A 23,999-nucleotide genomic window follows, 5' to 3' on the forward strand; every position below is an offset into this window, starting at 1 on the left:
TAGAGAACTCAAATGCTGAGGATAAAAATCCTGTTGTCATTCCATCTAAAAAAGGCAATTTATGTACGAAATTTCTCGATAAATTTCCCCTCTACTCGATTCTTGCTGCAAGGTACAAAGGAAGGACATACTTATTTTTGCATTTACGAGTTCTTTTTATTTCTTTTTCTTGATAATATAAGACATAACATTTTAACTGAACATTGACGACGAATTTCGTGCTTAAGGATTGTTGAAAAAGGTGCAACCCATAAAAATATTACAAAATGTAAAATGCAACGAGTAGCTGTACAAATATTGTACAAAAATGCCTACAAAATTATTTACAAATAGAGCGACCAGTATATATTTATTTGCACCATCCAAATGAAAGTTACTATACAGTAAGTTTCTTTAAGTCACAAATATTTTGGCTTGATAAGACAAACGAATTGCAGTCCGTTGTTAGAGTGCGTTTAGCAAAATGTTATATAAGATGCTGGATGTGGAATGAGAATCTGCCTCTTTGAATGCTGGGGCGACTCTTCTCGTAAGACTGACTTCAGCCACAGTTTCTCCATCACACATCAAGAAGACGCAGAAAATGAGTGTTTCCGTTAAACATTTAGTTATTGCAACATCAGCCGGCTTTCCAGTTACCAAAAAATGACGCCATGTCGGCTAGACTGAATATCTGAAACTCCTTGTAACTTATAGTCAAAGGTTTTCTATGGCAGACATCAGCTATAAAATGTGAGTATGAAAAAACTGACACCCCCCTATCCGACATTTTTTTAATCTGCAACACATTGTGGTGTGTGATAGTGTGTGATAAGTCAAAGTTCAACAGCTCTAGCGATAACAGCCCGAGCTTACTCTTTTACGATTGAAGTTAAGGTGGCATTATTACATAAATTGTTTGTTGTTTTTTTTTTATTTCACTGTAATAATTTTTACCGCATTCTGCACAGCTGTGAAAAAGTAGATTGCTATAAATCTTCTCGTGTTAACATATAAACTTTGCTTATCAACAGAAGTGATTACGATACTGTACAACTCAGTATGACAAAAACAACACGTTGCTGCCTCAAGAACGACTGTCTAGCATCACCCGTTCAACTCTACATAATACTAGAGGATGTACAAAGTTAAGTACTACAACGTGCGAGCAAATTGTTCAGCAATTCTATCCGAGTTTTCTACCATACTCTCTGCTTTGATTGTGCACTCTTACTAGTATGATAAAAATGTACAAAAGTAATTAAAAAAGTCATTAAAAATTTCTGAAAGTAAATGCAGTTAAAGAGTAAAACAATATCTAGGAGTTGTTAATTTCTTTTGGTTTTATAAAAGTTTTATAAAAGTTGCAACAAAACCCGAAATATTTGTTCTAGACACTCACTGTGACTATTATCCCATTGTATCAACATCATCAAAAAACAAAGAGAATAAATGAAGATCCCGAGCATATGACTGCTGGATCCTCTTAAACGAACTTCGAGGTCACTGAGTGGCTTGAAAGTTATCAACACATGCCGGTGAGAATGACTAATACACAATATGTGTTCCATTGTTATTTCTCGCATTTCTTTTCAGATGAAGAGATTTTCTGGCATCGTGAATAGCCACAACTACACTTGTACACAGAAGAAAAGGGATGCTCTTTTCTACATTAGTTTATGCGATGCCAGATATAAAGTACTGTGCCAAGGCTCGTGTAATGAAATTTGTCCCATTATAATAATTATTTGTACAGCATGAAACAGTATACGTGCCCTAAAGAAGAGACAAGTCGCCTGCTCATTCCTTGTCCACGCAGAATTCATCAAGTCCTCGTAGATGAATATCCTGTAAGACAGGATGTGAGACGAAACGAGACTATTTTTCAGGAATGTGATGAACAACGGTCCTTAAACTTTGCAGAAATGATGTCGGCAGTGTTTGCATGCCGACCTTGCCATGCTTTATACGTAAAGAACAAAATCTCGAAGACGTGCGGATGTCTAGCAAGGTTAAGTCGTTCTATATCTCTAAATTATTGTCACTTTTGTGTAAACCACTTCACAAGAAGCAATGGTAAAGTCAACTTTTGAAAGACTGTTAATTATCTCGCTGGTCTATCGTGTCGAATGGAAAGCCTGGTAAACTTGCAGAGAATTCAGAAACAAACATTTCGTTACATGATGATCACTTGTAATCCTCGAAAAATAGACCTGCAACCGAATAGAAAATCACAGTTTTATTTTAAGCATTATTGCCACTATTATCTCTGTCTGAATAGCAAAAGATCTAAATTTTATTATACGTTTTTTGAAACAAAACGCACGACGTACATGGTTAAGGATATGTGCTTTCATCAGGATACATCGATGATCGATGACAGTACTAACCCTTATCCCCAACCACGTAATTCGGATAATCCTAGCGCTAAGATCCCACGGGGCAAACATTCATAAACAAGAAGAGTAGGATTGCTGTGTAAACAACTAGCGCCTTACACAAAATCTATCCATGACGTCATAAAGGTCATACGGTTCACTGACAATAACCGAGTCAGAGTTATCAGCACTTTTCACTAAATAAAGGGAGAAAAAAACCGCACAAACATCTCGCACCTGCACCTTGAGCATTTCGATAGGAAACCCTGGACTGTGTTAACCTTTGAGATCAAAACAGGATTTGCCTGGCCCACATTGCGAGAAAGAAAAGTGGGAGGGAATTGTTTTCTCACTTGTTCACGGTGTGTGTGAACTGCTTGGTGGCTGCTGGGATCACCGCGCATTGAGCGCATCTTTGTGATGCGGATACTAGCGCGTTATAAAACTACATCATCATCATCATCATGTGTGTCTATTCTTTGTTGTCGCCTACCCTTCAGACACAAGGCGTGACATGTCTATGAGTAGGCCACCCGTTTCACTGTGCTAATTTTTTCCCAAGCTCCTTACTTTGCGCAATGCAAAACTCTATTCGCAGTTTGATTAATCTGGTAAGCTTAACCCCTCTAACCCTGCTATTTTGCATATCTTGAAAGCGATGTCTCGAAATGCGTCGCACCCATACTTCTCCCACGAGAATTGGTGATTTGGTTTTGTAATGTGATACACCTGACCCTCATCTACTTTTAAGTTGGTAAATACTGTCTCCTATTAGACATAGATTAAACAAAAGCTGACATTGAAGATGAAGGGTATATGTGTGAATAATTTACAGCAAAGCTTATGTCTGGACTTTCTCACACGGATTTCAGGGAGGGAGTCAGTGAGTGTATGCAGTGGAATCCATTTTTGAGTGTTTGTGTGAGTGGGCGTGGTAGGCAATGTGCGTCTTTGTGCGAGTATGTGTATGATTGTGTGTCTGTGCAAATCAACTGAGTTCCGGTGTGACAGGGGCTTGTACTGTCTAAAATCCACATTACTACCATAGGTATGCCACACATTTTCAGCTGAAGATTTCTTTGCAGCGCAACCTTTCCTACTGTGAGCATGATGGTATATTTTATCCACGCTTTTCCAGCAGTAACACTATTTCTTGAATGTCTGTTTTAATGAGATTGTTTTGACCAATAGGAGGCTGTCCGTTCACATACAAAGATGAGGAATTATGGGAAGGGGGCACATCACACAAAACGCAGGAACAAAGCTGCTTTTGCAGTCAGCGAGAACAGATCACGTGACCATCAACTCACCAGCGATGCAGGCCGTGAAGAAACAAGCGATGTTGCCAGCGATCATAGCTCGTAGAACGATAGATGCCAGGTCTTTCTTTCGATCGGGCGCCATACCTGTCAGGGCTCCAAGCATGATTCCCATGGAGCCAAAGTTGGAGAAACCGCACAAAGCGTAGGTCGCTATGATCTCTGAGCGCCTCTGAAAACGAAGAAAGTTTCTATTTTTGACTGTAGGAACGGTTATATTCTGAAGATTAGGACCTTTTCAGGTTAGATTAAAGGGAAAGTGGCATTCGCAGATAGTCATAACGATGGATTGACGGATCCTGCCTTCAGAGATCTCCACTGTATATAAATAACCACTTTTTTATAGCAAGCTCAGAATTTGCTTTTAAGTCAACTTTACTTTAGAAAATATCAACTTACCTATGATTGCAAATACAAGGCGAAGCCTAAATCTTTTCCGATGATTAACGTAATACCTTTTTCTAAACCGTTTAGTTTTGAAAGTTTAAAAATGTCGTTGATCCACAGCGAACATGGAGTCCCTAACACTTGTCAAATCCCACGTTGGCTCCACGCAAGGGCAGCCAAGGACACGGGATTGTATCATTAGAGAAAATTAGTTGAATGTCAGATTGGTTAAGCTTTCTGATTGTTACATTCACTAGCATTCAACATCTAAAGCCAACCGTTGAAAACGCATTCAGCAATAAATCTCTAAATTGGAATGGCCTGTGAGAGCATTGTACCATGCTACACAAACAGTGTGTGTGTGTGTTCGTACTCGTGCAGCAAACAGATCAAATTTACAAGGTTATGGATAAAATCAGGAGAAGTTAATATAATACAAGTCCAAAACATATTACTAATGTAAGAACGCTTAAAAGAAATATTCCTACAATGTATATTCCGTCTTCATTGGAGATCAGAGACTTGCCCAGTAATTAGTATTGTAGTAGGATGAACGTACACTTACCTTGCAAATGTACAACGTATTACACACAAACAACACAAGACAACGCTCGACGAGCACCCTTCAGATGACGATGAGGATGGAGAGATTTGTAGATGAATCGAAGAGGCACAAGTTCAGAGGAATGTCACTGAGAGAGTTATAAAGAAGATGGCGGAGAAGACTGTTGTTTTTCCCGCTCACTCGGCCATTTTGAGAGCGACTGCTTCTCTTATATATGACGTCATTTTCTGCTTCAAGTGACGTGGAACAAATGACGCACACAAGACGTCAGCCACAAGACATCATTTGTACACAAACAATACACGACTACCACAACTCACTACAAGTGCGATTATGGCAACAGTTATACAACCACACGCTATAATGACAATAATCATGAATTACTACTGGATTATCTTTTATGATGAGCAGCGACGCATGATGCACAAGCAACACAAAGTCTGATGGCCCCACCCACGCCCGCACTCACCGAGATGATGCCCTTGGTCAGCGTCATGTTCCAGTGCGTCAGGAAGATGTCGTCGCTTATGTACTGCACATTTCCAGCAGTGTGAGGGTCGTATATACTGGTGTAGTTCGTCCACGTCTTGTGGTTGGCGATGAGGTCTCGGAGGCTGGCGTAGGCGATGAACTCGTTTGTGAAGGTCTTGATGCCCACCAGCTCGGCGATCCGTCGGCAGTCCGCAAGCTCCGTGCCCATGAACAGCGCCACCGGGTACAGGACGTATGAACATATAAACTGCCGTGACAAGAAGAAACAAAGAAAGTGAGAAGAGAACCTGATCAAACGATTTACTTCAAGGAGTAATAGTAAAAAAAAAAGATAATGATGAGCGTTATAAATTTGTTCTAGTTACTGTTATTATTGTTGTTATTTTCCATCATGGTGCTGGTGTTGATGATGGAGTGTTCATCTCACCTGAAAGCTAACTCCTGCAACACCTGCCCGTTCGCCGAACCAGTTCAATGTAGCGTTGACGAAGGCGAGGATGGACAAGAAGGCCATGACGTTGACCGCTACGTTGGCCACCAGCTGGATGGAGGCTGAGGCACCGCTGCTGGCGGCTTCAATCAGGTTCTTTTCTGGCCTGAGTGAATCAAAAAACGAATTACCTTCTATAAATTGGTGTGCGACATGAATGAAAACAAGAAGAATGTGAACTGGCACTCGCATGTTGTTTTACAGCCCACAAGTTACGTTGTATATTCTAGAAGGAAAGGGAGCTCCTTTTGATAGACAAGCTATTCAAGACACCTATGTTTAAACGTTGCATAGAAGGATTCGTCGGAATGATTTGTGATCTTTTAGTAATTCTTTTAAGAAAAAAGTTGATTTAAAGTAAAAGTTTGTGCGACAAGCAATCAAAGTAAACAATAATTTGTTTGAAAATATAACTTTTATATATTTCAAATACATTAACATACACTCTCCCTGCTTTGGTTAAACCTTTGTAAAACATTTTTTCTGTAAATGTTGATCCTTAAATCTCTTTAATAGGTAAAAGTAAAAAAACCTTCATAGCAAAAACATTTACGATTTAAATAAAAGTGAACTGTCTCTTAAAATATTTATTATGTTTGCTTTTTTTCATTTTAGTTCGTCCTTTTAAACTTTTGGTCGTATCCTTTGATAAATAAGAGGAACAAGGTAGCCGTCTCAATGACTTTGTCCGAACTGTCTACTCGCAAGGCACAGCCAGTTTCCTCACATGTCTTCCATTTTGGAGTAGTCTTCATCTGACATCTGGGGTACCTCCGTCTCCGGGTAGGTGAGTTTAGAAATGGCCAGAGCTGCGGGCGCCGACATGACAGAAGCTGAGAGCAGATGGTCAGCGGGCACCTGAAACCGCACACTGCAGCATCTCAACTTCTTTGTGTCAGATGTTCTTAGAAGATTGCAGAGGAAATGCACTCATCAATCTACCATCCCTTCCTTTATAGTAACTGAGAGACTTTTCACATTGTTAAAGATTTTAAATACATTTTCTAATGTTTGCGTAAACCTCAGTGCAAGAAACTGTTTCCCGAAAGTTGAGTGAGGTCCCAGACCTATTCATTAGTGGGGTCTTCAAAACGTAAACGTATTCGTGTACAATCCTTATGTTTGTGGGTTTTTTGTTTCTTTTTTTTTTTTTTTACCTGGTTGGTGGTCTTTGTAGATTTTCTCTTGCTCTTAGCAAGATTTTCATATGTTTGATTGCTATCTGCAATAACCTTATTAACCTTTGTGTCGATTTCATATCATTTCAAATCCACTCCGTCAATTAAAAGCTATTTCTGGTTTACAGTGTTCCTAGTGCTGACCTACCATCTTCTTATATTAGTTGTCAAATATTACAAACATCATTCCTCTTTGACGTTAATGAAGAAAATATATCCTTTAATATAAAACTACGCTCACTCCGAAACCGATGTAGGCGCCGAGGACAGAGCCGGCAATGGTGGCGAAACCTCCCGTCATCACTGCATGGAGCTCGGACTTGGTCATGCGACTTATGAAAGGGCGAATCATCAGGGGAGCCTCAGTCTGAAATATAACAAACAACTGTCCTTTACCCTAATCAATACGATTTTACAAATCTTATGATCAAAAAGATGAAAAATGAAGCAGAAAAAAAATGTGCAATAAAATGAGACACAAAAGTAGGGAAAGACAGAAGCAGGCAGCCTCTTGGAGGAATAACAAACAGAAGCAGATAAATTAGTGCATGTCTCTTTCCACGGTGATGATGTCGCTACTGAAGGTGCAGAATGCGACGCGAATTTTACAGTGGATTCACCTATGAAGTGAATAAAGTATTTCAAGTTTTAAAACAAGCTAAAAAATATGTGTAGAGAGGGAAATGTCTTATGACGTACACAAAAACCTAGTCCTGCCCACAAAGACATACCATGCCCACAAAGACATACCATGCCCACAAAGACATACCATGCCCACAAAGATGTTGGCAGCAGCGTTGAGGGACTCGGCAGGTGTGGTTCCGAGACAAAAAGACAGAAATCTGCCGAGCACTTTGACGATCCCTTGCATGACACCAAGAAAGTACAGGGTGGAGATTGCAGCGCTGAAGAAAACGATGACTGGCAAAATCTACACAAAAACATCATATAATTTGAAGCGGTATCTATAATCATAAGCATTTTTTTTAAAGAATTAATCATTAGATAATTTGCATAATCTGGAATTTGTGACGAAAGACAATGAACTTTCTCAATTTTAACAAAAGCGACAATTTTATTATGTTAAAATCGATTTTCCCTCTTCGTTGAATGTCCAATGCTGGAAAAGTCCTAAAAACCACCAAAATTTTAGAGATTAAAGTATGGATTATGTATGAGTGCTAAAATAAAAGAATAAATGGATCTACGTCTGAGGGGTTTTTTTTCACTTCAAGACAGATAATAAGAAGTCATAACACAGACAACACATTCAGTTTCGCTATCTTCTAAACGTTGGCATAGTTCTTGCTGCAAACTGTATAGAGCGAGATAGTAAAGTCTATAGGGTTTATGCTGAGCTAGCTCTCAACACTTCATCAGATGACGCTCTTACCTTTTACAGGTGTCTTCGTCAATTACTTATCATCAGAACAAGATGCCTTCAAATAGAGTTTTTAAAAAATATTGAGTTTCTGAAAGCAAAGGTCTTCATAAAGTTGAAATTGTACGGACAGTGGATTTGACTACAAATATAATGTAACTTACCGCAAAAGCAAAGAAATGCTCCTGATAAACATCCCCGAAGACAAAGATGGCGCCTGCAGACGCATAGTTCAAGAACTCGGTGACCCGGCTTCCCAGCCAATCAAATATTTGGTACCCTACACGTGTACGCAAAATGATACCCGCAAAGAGGAATTGCACACAAAATCCCCAATAAACAGGATGCCAGTTCACCTGTTGAGAAACAAATTATTTTTCCATACAGGCTAATCATACCCACACACTTCTTTGGGTATTAGCTTACATGATCATACTGGTGTGTGTTTTTGCGACTAATTCTTTCTTATATTTTCTTCTCCGCATAAAAATTACATCTAAAGTATTGGAAAATAAAAACAAACAGCTGATGGGTTTATCTCTGAGCACATCTTAGTTAGTTGTGACATTTTACTACAGACTGTCCTACAACCCCTACCCCTTTGTAGTTGTCTTAGCTGAAAGTGTTCGAGACACAGACACAGTACATATCTATATCTAGATCCAAGCTAACTAGTCCAAGTTTAAAAGTGCTTTTCCTGAGGCGGTTATTATTATCTTACCTTTGCAGGATTAAAGGACGTTATGTAGGAGAGTAGTATGAAGGCAGCGAGGCCACCCAGTGAGACGAGGTTGCTGGGTGTTCGTATGGCCACCAGTACTATCAGCACCGTAACCATGGCGACTGCACTGATGACGTACAGGACCCTACGAAGACATATTCCGTCCATCCTTACTACACTAATAGTACATCTGTACAAGAAGGTCAGTCTGTGGTCTTTGTACACGTGTTCGTGCATGCTTGTTCAAATCATACATCGTAAAATGCGTCAACAGTTTGCATACTGCGTGAGTGTCCATGACAAGAAAATACAACGAACAGTTAGACCTCCCAATTTCTTCCCTTTTTGCATAGGGTGTTATAAGATCAGCCTCAACACGTCAGTGATATGTGTTTGCTTTGTATCATTTCACGCACCAGATGGACATTTTTCGTTTATTTGAGAATCCTGCTTTACAGGTATAGAAAACTGAATTCATCTTAACTTGCGAGTTGTTTTGTTTTGTTTTGTTTTTCATTATGGGCATGTAATATAATTTCTTTGGATCTTCCGCTAATTTGCTTTTGTGTTACTTAGAGTGCCGCACAACTGGACCAGAAGCATTTATGGAAATGGAATACTTACCATCTTATGATTTTTCGAAGCTTTGCTTTATTCTTGACTCTCACAGTGCCATTCAATGCCTTCGAAAGGTTGAAATAGTCGCCCAAGTAATGAAGCGCGATTAGAAAAACACCCAGGATGGTGCCGACAAGCAGCCGAATGGAGCCCTCGTCACCAAAACTGTACCACATGCAGTAAGCGAAATATGTCATGTACACCAGAAACAGGACAGCAAGAAACACATTCACAATTATCCTTTTGTGGGTGCTGTAAAATTTTATCACAGCGTCCTGGGTACGTCCAACTGCCCGCGAGCAAGGTCCATCATCACCTTGGTCTTCGTCATTTTCATCGTTTTCAATCTCCTCGTACTCTTGGATCCTGATGTTGCTCGCTTCTTCCTCAGGTTTTTTGGGCATTTTGTTTGCGTTCGTGTCGTCGATCTTGAACATGATGCCATCTGAATGATCCTGCCAAGCAAAGAAAAAAGTCAGCAGACGTACAAGAGAACCCGGCCAACACATAGCTGCAGCACAGGCTCGTCCAATAAGTCCTCATGGTCCTGCTATTACCTTATGCAGTATTACTTGTGTTGATAATGACAACTAAATTGCCTGACATCTGTATAAGCCACAAGCTCTTGAACGGCAAGGGTTATGCAGGGGTACCCAACGACATAAAGAAGCACACGCCATGATTAAATTAAGTACTTTTATACTTTATGCGCGAGAGGTGCCCGCTTTCACCCTTTGGTGGAACAGTCGCGAAAAAAGGTTGAGAGTTTCTGCCTTAGAGGGTGGGTGAAAGGTAAAGCAGTGAGAGGGAGAGGAGATGGACATCCCCCTCACCACACATACATAGCCATGAGAAAAGTGAGGTCTCCTCGCCTCTTCTTTCCTTTTCGGCCTTCCTAGTGCCCTGTGATGTTTTTTTAACAGGAATGCGTGCACCCCGCTCTACTCAATAGAACAGGGATATCGTATAAAATGCCGTCATAACCCAAAGATAATGGTGTCACACTGGTGTGGTACCCGGCCACCGAAGCTAGGAGACGCTTGAGGTGCGCAAACACTCCATTTGTGTTAAGGCCATTAAATGTTCCTGTAGGCTTTTTTTTATTATTTTCATGCAGGGAAAGTGAGAGTCCCTTTCTGACTCGAGTTATGGCAAACTTTACTGGCAGGGCCCACAAACAGCATTCAAACATCTCGTTCTCATCAAACAGTTTGTTAATTTCCCTAGTTTTAATAATACAAGCGTCATCGTAGACGATCGGATGACCTTTATCGAACAATCTGTTATCATGGAAAAGTTTATTTATAACGTCCCTTCAACTTAGCAAATCTTAAGCTGGTCATAGTGACAAAGGCAGATCTTTATCTTAAAACGAAGACAGAAGTTTAAGCCAGGACATATGCTGCACCTAAAAATAAAGTTTACGACTGCTGGGACGGATATGTGTAAATCTTTTGCCTATCCTGCGGCTTTATGTGCGCTTGATGAAGCCTAAAGGGAGAAGATGCTTGGTTAGAAAAAAAATTTGCAATGCTTCACTGATTCAGAATTGTGAAAAACCTTACGCGCGCACACACACACATACTAACACACATCTATACACATATACGCATAGTTAAACAAACAATTCATATAAATGAATAAGTGAGTAGATTACTAGCTAGCTGAACGCAAGCACAAACAGACGAATTTTCTCGGAAGACGAAGAAAACTGAAAGGAAAGTTTTACTCAAAGATGAAGAAGTAGATTCATCCTGCATTTTGTCTATACCAGAACACGTACTAGCATGAGAACTTGATTTGTTGAGCTCATGTAAGCATCATGCTAACCCTGTGTACACAAGCAGCAGGGACTTAAAATCATTTGTTCCCTCAGCAGTCCAGCTGCTCAACCAGAGATGAATCGTCCTCTGTTGACAGTTGAGTGTGTGTACATGGGTGTGCGATGATGTAGGTTAGGTGTGTCTTAAAAATGGTCTAGATGTAAGACTGCAGGTTTCTAAGTTTTCTTTGATGCACAATCTTTATCTTGTTCTTATCTGTATTTTGTTACCAGCACATTTTTTGTCTACTTTTGTAACTAAGCACACTCCTAGAGTATAACTGCCCACTGGGGTTAGTAAATTGGTCGTTATCATTGTCAACTCATAAGTACACCTACATGCATACACACGCAAGTAAGAATATATACACACATAAATACGTGTGTGTACACATTGTACAGACGAGTGAGATAACTTACCCCAGTTGTATCAAAGCTCGGATTGTCGACGCCATTGCGGAGAGCCGATATATTCTTCAGCTCCACGGCCATTGCAAGCGGCTCTTCAAACGTCTGTGCAGAAGATCAAAATAAAAAAATATAATATAAATTCCCTTCGTTTACAAAATAAAAATGACCAGGACTGATGGAACAAAAACGTACTCTACCGTGTCTTTCAGTCAGTTTAGGCTATGTTTCTTATCCATCACAATTAATGTGCACAGAGAGTGCAAAAGACGGAGACAGTGTAAAAGTAATAACCCAAATTTATACATCACCATTCAGAAATATGTTATAATAGGACTAATTAACATATATTCCCAGTAGGTTGAGGCCTTTACAGCAGGTCTGTTTTGTTGACCTCTTTCTGTGGTGTGACGAACGAGGCGGGGAGAAGGATGGCATAACTCGCCCGAGGGGAAAGGGGTCACCAACTGGCTCGCTCACCCGTCTTTCACCCTCACACACCCACTCGTCCGCCTCTCGCACGTCCACCCGCGTACCCACTGGTAAACACTTTCACCCGCGTGTGCAAACACAGCCGACCAAACAGTTGTACAATGTATACAATTATTATTAACGATTAAAATAAGAAAACAAAATTAGGTTGACATGAACTCATAGCTACAGAATAATGGATTTAGAAGATAACTAGGTCTTACGTCAATATCTGCTCATATGTCCGGACACGCGGTCCTTTCCTGACCTACGATTCACGGTGGGTCTACCAGCCGCTGCCTCGCACTTCTTGTTGCCGGAACACAGTTGGATCCTTCTCTTGTCGTTTGTGAGAATCAGCCTTTGATTTGTACCATACACTCTCCTCTCTATACAACCAGACCACGTGCCAGTAGGTAGTCTTACGTTCTAATGGAAGGGGCTTCCAGGTCTCAGACCTGCTGCCTGAAAATCACGTCTCAGATGGAAAACTAGGAAAAAGCCTTGACTACAGCTCCGTCCAGCCTATACACCACTGGACCACGTGGCCCCTGTGAACTACATCGAACTTGACACTATCGAAGTCTCCTGTGCAGGCAAAATGGAGTGGTATCGCCCGTGCGAGGGAAGGTAGGAGTACACGCGGTGCGGACTGCGGCCAGTCGTCTCCAATTACTACCCGGACAAAAGGCGGGGTGGACATCACAGGCAAGTGACCGCTGGCTGTCAGCATCACGTGTACTCCCTACCTTCCCTAGCGCGGGCCCACCAGGACTTCGGACTACCGCCCCTCTATGTCACGGTCGGCACACCGGCCTCCGACTGTCGCGACACCTGTCTACCTTCCTCATTCACCATCGGTGTCCAGTCGATGGCAACAAAAACAAGCGCTGTTCTCAGGGCTAAGTATACCGTAACCCTGGCATCATGATGGCGGTCCCCCTTACGTCAGCCACCCGATTCCCAGGCTCAGTTAATGCCAGGGAGATAAACATTCGTACCCCTTTGTCCACTCAAAGCCTGGTATTGCCCCAGGGCGAACACTGCCTCTCGCTAATGTTTGTATTACTCTTGGGCCCTGTTTTTCTGGCCTTGAACCCGGCTGGTTCATGACATGTGGATGGCAATGTTTTGTTTGAGTGTTTCTTGAGAATAGAAGTGATACATTCACCCAAATAGGGGAAAAAAAGTATCTTGCATGGTGTTTACCCAGTCATGAAAAAAAAAAATTCTGCGCGGAAGTAGAGTTGGAAGGTGGTCAGCTGTGTCTTGATTGGCTTGTTGCGGAAGAAAGACATCATGCGTGACGCTTCCTTAGCTTCGATTACCTGAAAACCCTTCAGGCAGTGGCATAAATGACACAAACCAGGTTTTATCACTATTTTTTCTAGGGAAAAATCTGATTAAAGCGTATTCATTGTGTTAAGCTCACTGGTTTCACCAACTGCATTACAAATATCATTACAGTTAAATACAGTTACTTAACAAACTCGGAAATGAAGTCTCGCCGGACAAGAAAGGTGGATCATTTTCTAGGAGTCGAAAGCACATAGGTAGTAGTTGCAACAGAAGACTGTTCACAGGTGGTACGAGCGTCTCATATTTTAATGGCAACTCTTTGTTCTAAAGATAAATATACTTCGGTATCGCAAAAGTGAAAACTGGTGCTCATCTCGCCTTCTATACAAAATGTGACACAGATTAAACAAGATCAGGGCAGAGCATATGAAAGACTTTGGGAGTGGCTCATCACTTGATATCACCTCGGTATTGCCTAGCTTTTCTCAAATACGCCGAGGGCTTGATGCAGAAATTCTGGTTTCACTTACAGGAATTCGTGCATTTTAATGACATAGCGAGACTCACAAATGTTCGAGAGCTGAATAAACCCATTGGTGCGGAAATACTGTCAATGTAGGCGAGTCTTCCACCCACAGAAAACCTACCGAAGTTCAAGCCCCATTTCTTGGATAAAGCTTTACAGAGAAATACTACGCAAATACGGTCCCTGCTGGGCTACATGAGCCTCAGCTTATCTTATACTCTCTCAAAAGTGTAACGGCCGATTTATTCAAGTAAACTTTTAAAAAATATATACTTGGTGCATTAAAGCATGAAATGCTGCAGGCAGGCACGACGAAATCACAAATACAAGAAGTGCGCATGTCCTCATGATCACATACGTACGTACACTAACACTGTATTTAATAATGAAGTCTAATGAGACAGGTGGATTTGTATGCATCGTGTTTCTATTATTATTATTATTATTATTATTATTATTATTATTATTATTATTATTATTATTATTATTATTATTATTATTATAAAGTGTGATATTTCAGATTTGGAGGGACGCTGAAACAAAAGATGAAAGGGAAACGGAATTTGTTTATTGGTGTTTTATGCCATGCCAGCAACTAAGGCTATATCATGGCAAAAAGGGAAGCGGAACACGTTACACGATTACCTCACTCAGTGACTACTCTCAATGTCTATCTGTCAAAGAAGAAGAGAAACTCTTGTAAAACTGGTGATGGTTCCTTTATGTCATTCTTTCCATTGATGCACGACCTCTTCAAAAACTACAGTCGAGTGAATGCGTGGTCAGATATAACACCTGTCAAAAGTGCACCATTGCGATCACTATAAACATGACGAATTTGTTATTTTTTTAATTATTAAGTGACATGATCATTTAGGAAAAAACCGAAGTCTGATAACAAGCTTTAAGACTGCTGTTTGTTGATTTGTTTGTTTACCTGCGATTTATTTAGACAGAATATCACGTACAAAGCAACCGTTTACTTAATGCAAAGCAAAGCAAAACACGTTTCTCCTTAGCGCGATGTTATAAAAGTATCTTAGGGACTGGTTATCGTACCTTCTGGTTGACGTGTCATCTACATGCATGGACTTCGCCTCGCGTTATTTATTCGCACCATTTTTTATTTATTTATTTTTTTTAACGTTTGTTCAGTTATTTCGCTTTCCGGCTAACTGCTTGAAGAATAATTCAAGATAACAAAGGTCAGAAGACATTATAAAAAGCAAACAAAAAAATCGTTTTGTTAAGAAAGTTTGAATGCTACCAGTTTGCACAAGTTACAAAAAGATCCTATTAAAAATGAAACGCCAGGCAACTTTTATTTGCAGTCCTGCTATATGAACTCGCATCTAAAGTGTTTTCGCTTAGACTGACAGAAAGATATCTGAGACATTTCCCAAAGTAAAGAAGTCTGTACGCCATTTTCACCGTCCGAAATAAATGGGGCTATACAGACGAGAAAGAGAGATAGCGCCTACACAGCAAACGAACAAACCATTATTTTGGATGTCCGCAATATTCTTTGGAAATTTGAATTTATAAAGAGTTTACCACACTAAATCTCACCAGTAACACTAGGATTTATTATTTGTCTTGCATATTGCAAACAGCACAAGCACTCATAAAAGCCGGCATTGCGCTCAACCACATGACAGGCAGACCCTACAAGGTGATTTTAAAAAAAGTAGTTAACAATACCTAATAATTTTTCTGCATACCTTACACTAGCAGTCTGTGAACTGAGTTTCACATAGTAATCACATAATACATACGTTAAAAGATAGTATCCTGGTATAATTAACAGACATCGTTCGTGTCACATTTTGCACCCAGATCTCCCCAGTCCCCTCCTTTCATGGTCCATAAACAGTTTGGAAGGGTCTTCACTTAAAATAAACCCAAGACACAAGCACCTTCCCACATACCCACTTAACTTTTTTTATTGCTTTGCTACAAATCTGACTCGAACTTTACGAGACATGGGTGCTTCAAGTTCGCGGATCTGAAAGTAAGATTTGTCAACCCTCCTATAGTGTGACAAAAAACACTCGATGTGATAGCGGGTACGCAGATTTAAAAGTAAGGCATTAAACTTGGTAACAAAGAAGAAAGTATCCTTATACAAATTAGAAAAGACTCGTGCAAACCCGAATAAATTCGGTAATGTTTGTCAATATAATTTTACATTTCTGTTTCATGGGGAACCTGCGAGGCTGGTTTTACGTGTATGATTGTGTGTACCTTCAACTTTTAATCTCTATTATAATAATAAACGCGCATACAGAGTATATATCACTACCATCACCCGGACTCAAAACGCTTGACATTGATACAGGCGCACCAACACATCAGCTGAACACATATATACACAAATGCATACATAGACAGAGCCAGAGAGAGAGAGTGAAGGAAACCGGAGTACCTGGAGAAACCACCGATGGTCAGCCCAGTAAACAGGTGTCACACCCAGAGAGAGACACAAAAAGGTACGAACTACGACATCAGTAAGGTCTTTGCTAATGGGCAGTGCCTTACACTTGTTTTTACAAATCGAAAATATCTTTGTCTTACATTTGTCCCATCTGCTCATCAGTCTGTTAAACAATGTTTCACAAGGTGAGCAACAATTCATTCAATGCACGTATGAGTGGTTCAACACAACAGTCGGATGGCATGCTGGGTCAGGTGCGTTGAGGTAGTAAATTTTCTCAAGGGTGTATTTCGTCACTAGGAATGACCGGGGATCTAGGACAGGTAGAGATTATGAGCAGGTAGCCGGACCCCTCAAAATTATTCTAGTGAGTGGGTCTGCAAGTGCTAGAGCTGTGGATGGTTATCCCCTGTGTTTCCAGCCACAGCTTTCACTGTTCATAAATTATCTAAAAGTGCCCTCTGTCAGGTTAACCCTGCTGTGACCTTTGTGACCCCAGCCTTCTCTAGCCCGTGCTTTTTTTTTTTGTTTTTTTTTTTCTCTTATGCTATCACGATTAGTCACTGACTTTAATGGTCTTTTAATTTCGCATGACCTTCCTGAATATGCAACACACGTTTGTTAGTTTCAGGTTCTTTCTGCTTATTTTGTATTTATATGTATTTTCGTTTGGGTCCAAGTGGACCCCATGGTACTTTCTATATAATAGAGGTTTTTCCCTTATTTCAATGTTTGCGTTTGTTATTTTTACTGAAAATATGCCCAATGTTCGACAACATAAGAACGACAAACGACAAACAATCTTGAAGTACAAGAAAACTAAATTCATCTGTAATGAATGCAACAGGTTTGTCGCAAAGAACATAGTAAATGGCTGTGCAACCAATGCCAGAAGTAAAAGTTAGACCTACGGTCATGAGAAAATAATCAGAAGCTCACACATGCAGCGCTGTGCAATATTATTTGGATTCTTATAATACGCTGTCGTGTAATATTATTTGGAAAAGATATTATCACCATTTTTGTTATACTGGTAATAAAGTACATTTTTACAATGTCATCAAGCTAACTACGATATTATTAAACTGTCTAAGGGCTTCCAACTGCAGAGTTTAGCTGTAAAACGCTATAGAAAGATATCCAACCTGTTCTTCTCCACCTCTCAACAATATATGATGTATTACTGTCGCCCTGATAACGCCCTCAAACCATAAAGTTGATTCTGAGGTGCAGACATGAGGGGTCGGTAAGGTCGTGTAGAATGTCGTTGACATTCCTGTGTCAGATGTCCTGAACACATCCTTCGTGTATGCCTTTTATTGACATGTCATGTTAGATGTTTGGCTTCATTTGAAACTATTTTGGGGAGCTGTCCACGGTTTGCAAAAAAACTCCTGTAACAATGTTACGCAACGCTCTCGTGGTCAGATGATCGTCTAGCATCACGTTTCTGTAAACTTCATCCAGATGTTCGCAAATGTTTCTCTGAATGTCGTCGTAGCATCACAGCCTGGAAACAATCTGAATCACTGGTTGATTCCGAATTCTGGTCCAGGTTTTAAATAAGCCCATTTCATGACCGAGCTTTACCACGTCCTAGAGACCCAGCCCACCATTGTAGATCACACTTTTTTTTCTTCGCTTGCATTTTTACAGTCCTTTATTTTCCCTGATGAAAATGTTGTCTAAGCTAAGAATCTTGTCTAAAAGTCAGCCTCTGTAAAAACGTGCTCTCTTCTCTTGTCATAGATGCTTCGTTCGCACTCAAAGTCCTTCCTTCAAGCCACACTTGGCTTTGCTAGCGAGTGGCTCTTCACAGAGAAGTCATTATATTATTACAAACGTTTGCCTGTAATGTCTCTTGCGTGAGGCAAGCTGACAAACACGGATACCGTTGGACACACAGCAGAACGGACGGAAAGTGGGTCGCAAAGCCGGCAAAGGTCTGTTCTGTTTGCCCAAACTGCTGTGGTGTAGGCATTATTAACACCACCTGACAGCTTCCTATCTGTATACGAGACAGAAGTTGTTGACAGCAGCGAGCCTCGTCAGACACATCCACGGAAAGTAGTTCAAGGCGTACTTGAGGTTAAAAAAAGAAGAAAACAAAAGAAAAATGCAAATTATTCCAGGCAAAGCAATACAGAGAATTTCACTTTTGCATTCAGCAAAACTTTTCAGATTATTATTTGCTCGATTTGTTCAGCCTCCACTATTTCTGTTCTGGTCAAAACACGTGCATGACCACCGCAAACTGCTTAATCCACTGCACTTTTGAATTTAATCCATTGTTTAACCACAATGATTTGCAACTCCAACAAAGGTCACTGTGGCAGGCATTGCATTAAGCAATAAAAACATTGGAACGGATCGCTATGCCACTTTCTAATTTAATTGTAAAATACTGCTTAAAATAGTCCCTATGTCCATTACCTGTACCTGACCCCCATCCTCCCACAAACCTTCCTAATCATAAAACTCAAGTGCTTTTAAACTATGTTAAGAAACGAAATGAAATAAGGAGTCACGCCAGGTCATCTAGGTGCAAATAAAAACAAACACACATCTGCTCCGTGTAAACACGATTTGTCATCGCGGTAAAGCGGTCAAAGCAGTGTCCCACCGTCTGCACCAAACATTTAAGTGGTAAGGCTTTCAGGCTAAAACCCAAACGTGCAGCGAAGATGTGACCAAATTTTGTCGAAACTGCTCGTATTTGTTCGTCCACCTGCATTCTACTCCCAGTTCGTGTGATAGCGCTCTGGGTTTGCTGATAATACCGTGAGGCTGAACTCACAAGATCTTGTGCACACGTGAAAAAATTGACAGGTTCAGATAACAGCCGGCCATCCACTCTCAGGAAGTGGAGATTAGAAAATACTCGGGCAAAGACAAAGACGATAGGCTGCTCTTGGACACAATAGTCCTACACTTCAAAGAATGCTACTTTTCTGCTATCACAAAGTTAGTGTCAATATATAGCATTGCGTATAATACGAAGCATGATACTACAAAGCTTCCTGTTTAGTCGCATTCTTTGTTACGACTCGCCGAGACTAACTTCGCAAGAGGCTAAGCGTTGGTCTCGGCAGACAGACACCTATACACGTCATTGGTGTGATCAGGTGTGATCGAGTTTGCATGTACCTTCACGATGGATTCGCGAGATGTGATAAGGATTAGATATCAACTGTAGTAGCAATAAGTCTTACCGATATTTGTTCGTCTCTTCCTTCTTGTTATTAATATCCTTAAAATATATACGTTTTAGTTCTCTGTGAGCCGCAGACTCATTCGTATCTTCGAGTCCCGGTTTCCCCTCATCTAACCTCGCGAAAGGTCCGATGACGAACTTCGTCCACGTTAAAAGAGAATCGCCCCAGTCTAACCGCTATAGCTAGCATTTGTGTTCATAGGTGTTAGAACAAATAAAAATGGTGTTAAAAATGTTAAGTGATGAGTTTGGTTATCAGTTAATTTTGCTACCCAGTTTTTGATTGTTTTATTTCACTTCCAAAGCAAAATAGTTTTAGTCTACTCTTTTAACTAATATCTATATTTGTTACAGCGTAAATGTGTTTGCTGCCAGTAGAGAGCGTATATTCCTTGTGCAAATGCATGCATGTTGAGTAATCCATCTTCCCCATTGAACACATAAAAGAACTTTAAGGATTTTGCTCACAATGATGTATGGCATTTTTATATTTTATGCCTTCCCACTAACGCTTTGCTTCCATTTTTAAACGACAATGGAGACATTCAACACAGAAATGTGGGATCGTTGACCTAACTATAGCTCTGTGTCCTGTGTGTGCATGGAGCTCACAGAGTAAAAGCAGCAAATTAGCATGAACAGCACGACCGTTAGTGCGGTCACATGGACTATCCCATCTTTCTACACACAAAAACGAAGCGTTTGTGCAACATATCAACACACAGCTTGCTGTTACTTGTTTGCTGTGGAAAGAAAACTTGTGAAGCTATGTAACATGTATGTAATGTCTTTCTCTCGCGCCGTGCGTTACTGTGCGACACTAAAGGTCTTACCAGTCCAGTCTCTGCTTCCCTTGACCCTGGCAGTGGCAGTGCTCACACCAAACAACTTGAGTACACGGACCTGGAGAAGGAGCTGCTCAAAAGTGCGTACAGGTGCGTAGACGTGACACTGACGTAACACAACGTCGCATAAGGTTCAGGTGACGTAACACTACGTCGCATACAGGTTATAAGTTGACGTGAGATTCCTCTACCTCCCTCTACGTACAGAGCTCAGTGTGGTGCGTCGTCTGACGAGCAGAAAGGACAACCGCCCATTAGCAGCCAACACCTGTAACTGTCGGGGGCTTGCCAGGTACGCACTGCATGTTATTAGGGTGAAGAACACAGCGTGCGCTGGCTAGTTGAGAGATGAAAGAGGATCCGGTTAGTTCAGTGCGTCTGCCACTCTCACTGTTAAAATCCCACCCACTGCCTGCTAGCGATGAGCGATCGAGCCTAGCTCTGGCAAGTACATCTATCACAACATTTCTACATATCTTAAAAAGTTTTTACCTTTCCTAGCCCTTCTTCTGCTTCCTCTTTTATTGTTGCTTCTTATGGGAGAGGTGGGGGTAGGGGTGAATGGGTTGAGAAGGTATAGGTCGTGTTTACTTTCCTCAGATGTACTGCATTCAGTAGTCACCACATTGGATCCCTTAGCCTTTGTAAAACTAGAGAATCATTCTGGGTTTGCCAGTGTATACATACATTCGTGGGATGAAAGGGAGGGTGTTGAGAAAGTGCAGATAAACTGGGTCGCATTGTGTCACCAAAAGCGGTGCATTGTGTTAAAAGTACCAGGTAGAGCATCTCTCATGAGCACCTCTAAGCCAGAATGTTTGTAGGCACGGTGGTAACTGTGGGCACGATAAGACGCGCTGTCAACAGATATGTACACCGCCCTCAGAAGAGATGATAACAACTCAGGTATGATGTCAGCAGCACTGTATGCTGACCTGAAAAGCACGAAATCAGGGTCAGTATCGTTAGTGCCTTGAGGCCACCCCGAGCCATGACAAACAATCTGAGGGCATTCACACCTTTCACATTATCCAAGACGTTCCAGACTGGGCAAACACACATGGTCATTTCATTTAAAGATCCACGTTGAAAACACTTCTGTATTTAATGAAAAAAAAGTAATGTTAATAGATTCACGGTCGTTAAACTGTGTTGACAAGCAGTACGTGTATGCTTGATGCCTTAAACTTCTTTCCAGTTTGAAATTTGAATCAGTAATAGTCACTAGTCAAATCTACGGCCTTTGAATGCTTCATATATGAATCCAAATTTAATTTATCGGCAGTAACTAGCCCATTATTGTCAGCCCCTGCCTCTGTCCAGTTGTGCCCCTCCCCGCCACCACTCATCCCAACGACCAGCATAACTATGGACGTGTATAGGTGGATTGCTGTCTGCCAAGACCAATATATAGCCTCTTGCGAAGTGTTAGTCTCGGCGAGTCTAAACAAAGAATGTGAATAAACCGGAAGCTTTGTCGTCTCTTGCCTCGTTTTAGCGGTTAACTGGGGAAAAAAAATCGTCTGCCAGCAGTCCAGTAATACAAGTTCATGGTATAACTGCATTCAGCTGATATCAGTCAAGAGATAAACGAATGAATGTATATGTAGCTGACTAATGGTTACGAAAGTGCATTTCGAACTTTCCACGGGTTGTCAATGAGGTCAGATCCTCAGGTATGCGTTTCTTACCGCCTCTTGCTCTGAAGCTCGCAAGCACGTGTGTATGTGTGTTATACAGTGACCGTCTTTTTTTCTATCTTAATCGCATTTATCGTGTGGACTTTGTTACCAACCTAATGACATAGATGGATGATGCTTCACTTCACAGACAGTTGCTTTATGTATGTGCATATATATATATACCTGCCTGTGGATAGAGCGCAAAGGACTAAAAGAAAGTGAAGTGTGAGGGAAAGAGAGAGAGAAGAAGACACGCGGAAATGTGGACTGACAAAGACTAAATGCATCTAATTTCAAGGGTGTTGATTTGCAACTGATACACGATTTTATACTACGCAATGAAAAATAATGCAGACATTTCACGCCTACATAAAGAGCTACGTACACTCCTTGCTGATCTTCTAGCTCCCATCTGCCAAAAAAAACCTGGAAAAAAATGACGAAATAATTCATGTAAAAATTTAATATCAAATAGCTTTTAATGTTACAAAAAAACAAACTCTGTCTAGAAAACACACCCTGTGGATAAATTCATTAAAGAGATTAAAGTGTGTGTACGCATGATGTTGTGTTTCTTTGTATACTGTTGTGTGTGTGTTGAATGTTTCTGTGCATGGTGTGTATTCCTATGCATGCTGTTGTGTTCATGTGTATGTTGTGTAAATGTTGTACTCTTGTGTATGCTGTTGTGTGTTCCCATGTATGCTGTCATGTGTGTTGTGTTCCTGTGTATGTTCATGCATATATGTGTAAGCTATCACCCAAGAACTGGACGAATATTTACAATCCATTTCTACATAGTACATGATAGAAAAAGTATATAGAAAAATGAATGCATGTTGTAACAATAGGGACAAAAAGATGCCCTGGCTCTCACAATTTCGTCCATGAAAATGGGTAAGCTAGAATGATATTTTATCAATTAATACAAAAAATACATCAGACAAGATAGGAACAGAACCATAGGCAGTGTTATTTGATTCTCTCTCTATATATATGCAATATACGAAAGAACTCTGCATACGCATACCAAATTTACATATCATGACATTTGATTCAAAGACAGAGCCAGCTGAACACTGATGCTCAAATCTGACCTGTCAAAATGGTTTTCAGTCTAAAAATTCCCCCATAGGCACAACAGAAAGAAGACCCATGTAAGTATCACATATCTGCATGTACTAATAAACATATATCTATATCCACATACACTTACATGCATAAAACACATGTAAATTCTGTATACAACTTGCACACAAATATTCATGCGGTTCCCAGTCACTTAATCCCCAGACACTTCATCCCCGACACTTCATCCCATAGACTTTTAATCCCTAAGCACTTAATCCCCAGACACTTCATCCCTAAACTAAATCCTTAACTATAAAAATTATGAAGTCAGCAAAAAATTTAACTGAAATTCAAATAATTCAAATTCAAATCATGCTATTAACTTCAACGTCATTTAACAATCTACAACATTAGTTAAAGTTCATATAAGCTAGTAAATTTAATGTTCTTCAACAATATGATATGAAAATTGTTCTTGAGTGTTCGCGAGGTAGTTGCTGTTAATCAATATGAAAGGTAAGCTAATGATCGGAGGTACAGAAGACGATCCATTGACTCATATCTCTCTACAATGTTGCTAGTTCTCCTGGCTAATTCCGCGTATTTCCTCTTTGGACGTTTCTCTGTGCCGGTGCATGATTGTAGAACAGACACCTTGTGTAGCTGACAATCCTTCTTTCATGTTTCCGTTTAGCGCCTTCTTCTTGAGCCAGAATTCA

The 23,999-nt window shown here is 40.5% G+C and overlaps 1 protein-coding gene across 7 annotated transcripts; it reads right to left on the reverse strand.

Moving 5' to 3' along the window:
* Window positions 1–134: 134 nt before the first annotated feature.
* Window positions 135–22,636, reverse strand: LOC112563613 (solute carrier family 28 member 3-like). Of its 7 annotated transcripts, none has more exons than XM_025237740.1 (12): window positions 22,595–22,636; window positions 11,751–11,843; window positions 9,515–9,963; window positions 8,891–9,035; window positions 8,334–8,525; window positions 7,558–7,719; window positions 7,030–7,155; window positions 6,338–6,468; window positions 5,548–5,716; window positions 5,098–5,367; window positions 3,668–3,848; window positions 135–2,192 (listed from the first exon to the last, which is right to left on the reverse strand). In XM_025237740.1, the coding sequence occupies exons 1-12, from the start codon at window positions 22,619–22,621 to the stop codon at window positions 2,167–2,169; spliced, it is 1,971 nt and encodes a 656-aa protein (XP_025093525.1). In that variant the 5' UTR covers window positions 22,622–22,636; the 3' UTR covers window positions 135–2,166. The 7 variants fall into 7 exon arrangements, with proteins under 7 accessions (XP_025093525.1, XP_025093527.1, XP_025093524.1 ...); XM_025237742.1 differs by lacking the exon at window positions 22,595–22,636 and adding an exon at window positions 20,516–20,907; XM_025237739.1 differs by lacking the exon at window positions 22,595–22,636 and adding an exon at window positions 17,614–18,476.
* Window positions 22,637–23,999: the final 1,363 nt, after the last annotated feature.

The sequence above is a fragment of the Pomacea canaliculata genome, linkage group LG5, assembly GCF_003073045.1.
Source record: "Pomacea canaliculata isolate SZHN2017 linkage group LG5, ASM307304v1, whole genome shotgun sequence".
NCBI lineage: Eukaryota > Metazoa > Mollusca > Gastropoda > Architaenioglossa > Ampullariidae > Pomacea > Pomacea canaliculata.

Excerpts from the sequence above, each read along its gene's own strand:
- LOC112563613 (XM_025237739.1), bottom strand. The coding sequence starts at position 17,742 with ATGTCAACGACATTCTACACGACCTTACCGACCCCTCATGTCTGCACC. Across the intron at positions 5,368-5,547 it reads TTGCAGGAGTTAGCTTTCAG|TTTATATGTTCATACGTCCT; the intron begins GTGAGATGAACA and ends TTGTCACGGCAG. Across the intron at positions 2,193-3,667 it reads CTTCACGGCCTGCATCGCTG|GTCTATTTTTCGAGGATTAC; the intron begins GTGAGTTGATGG and ends ATTCGGTTGCAG.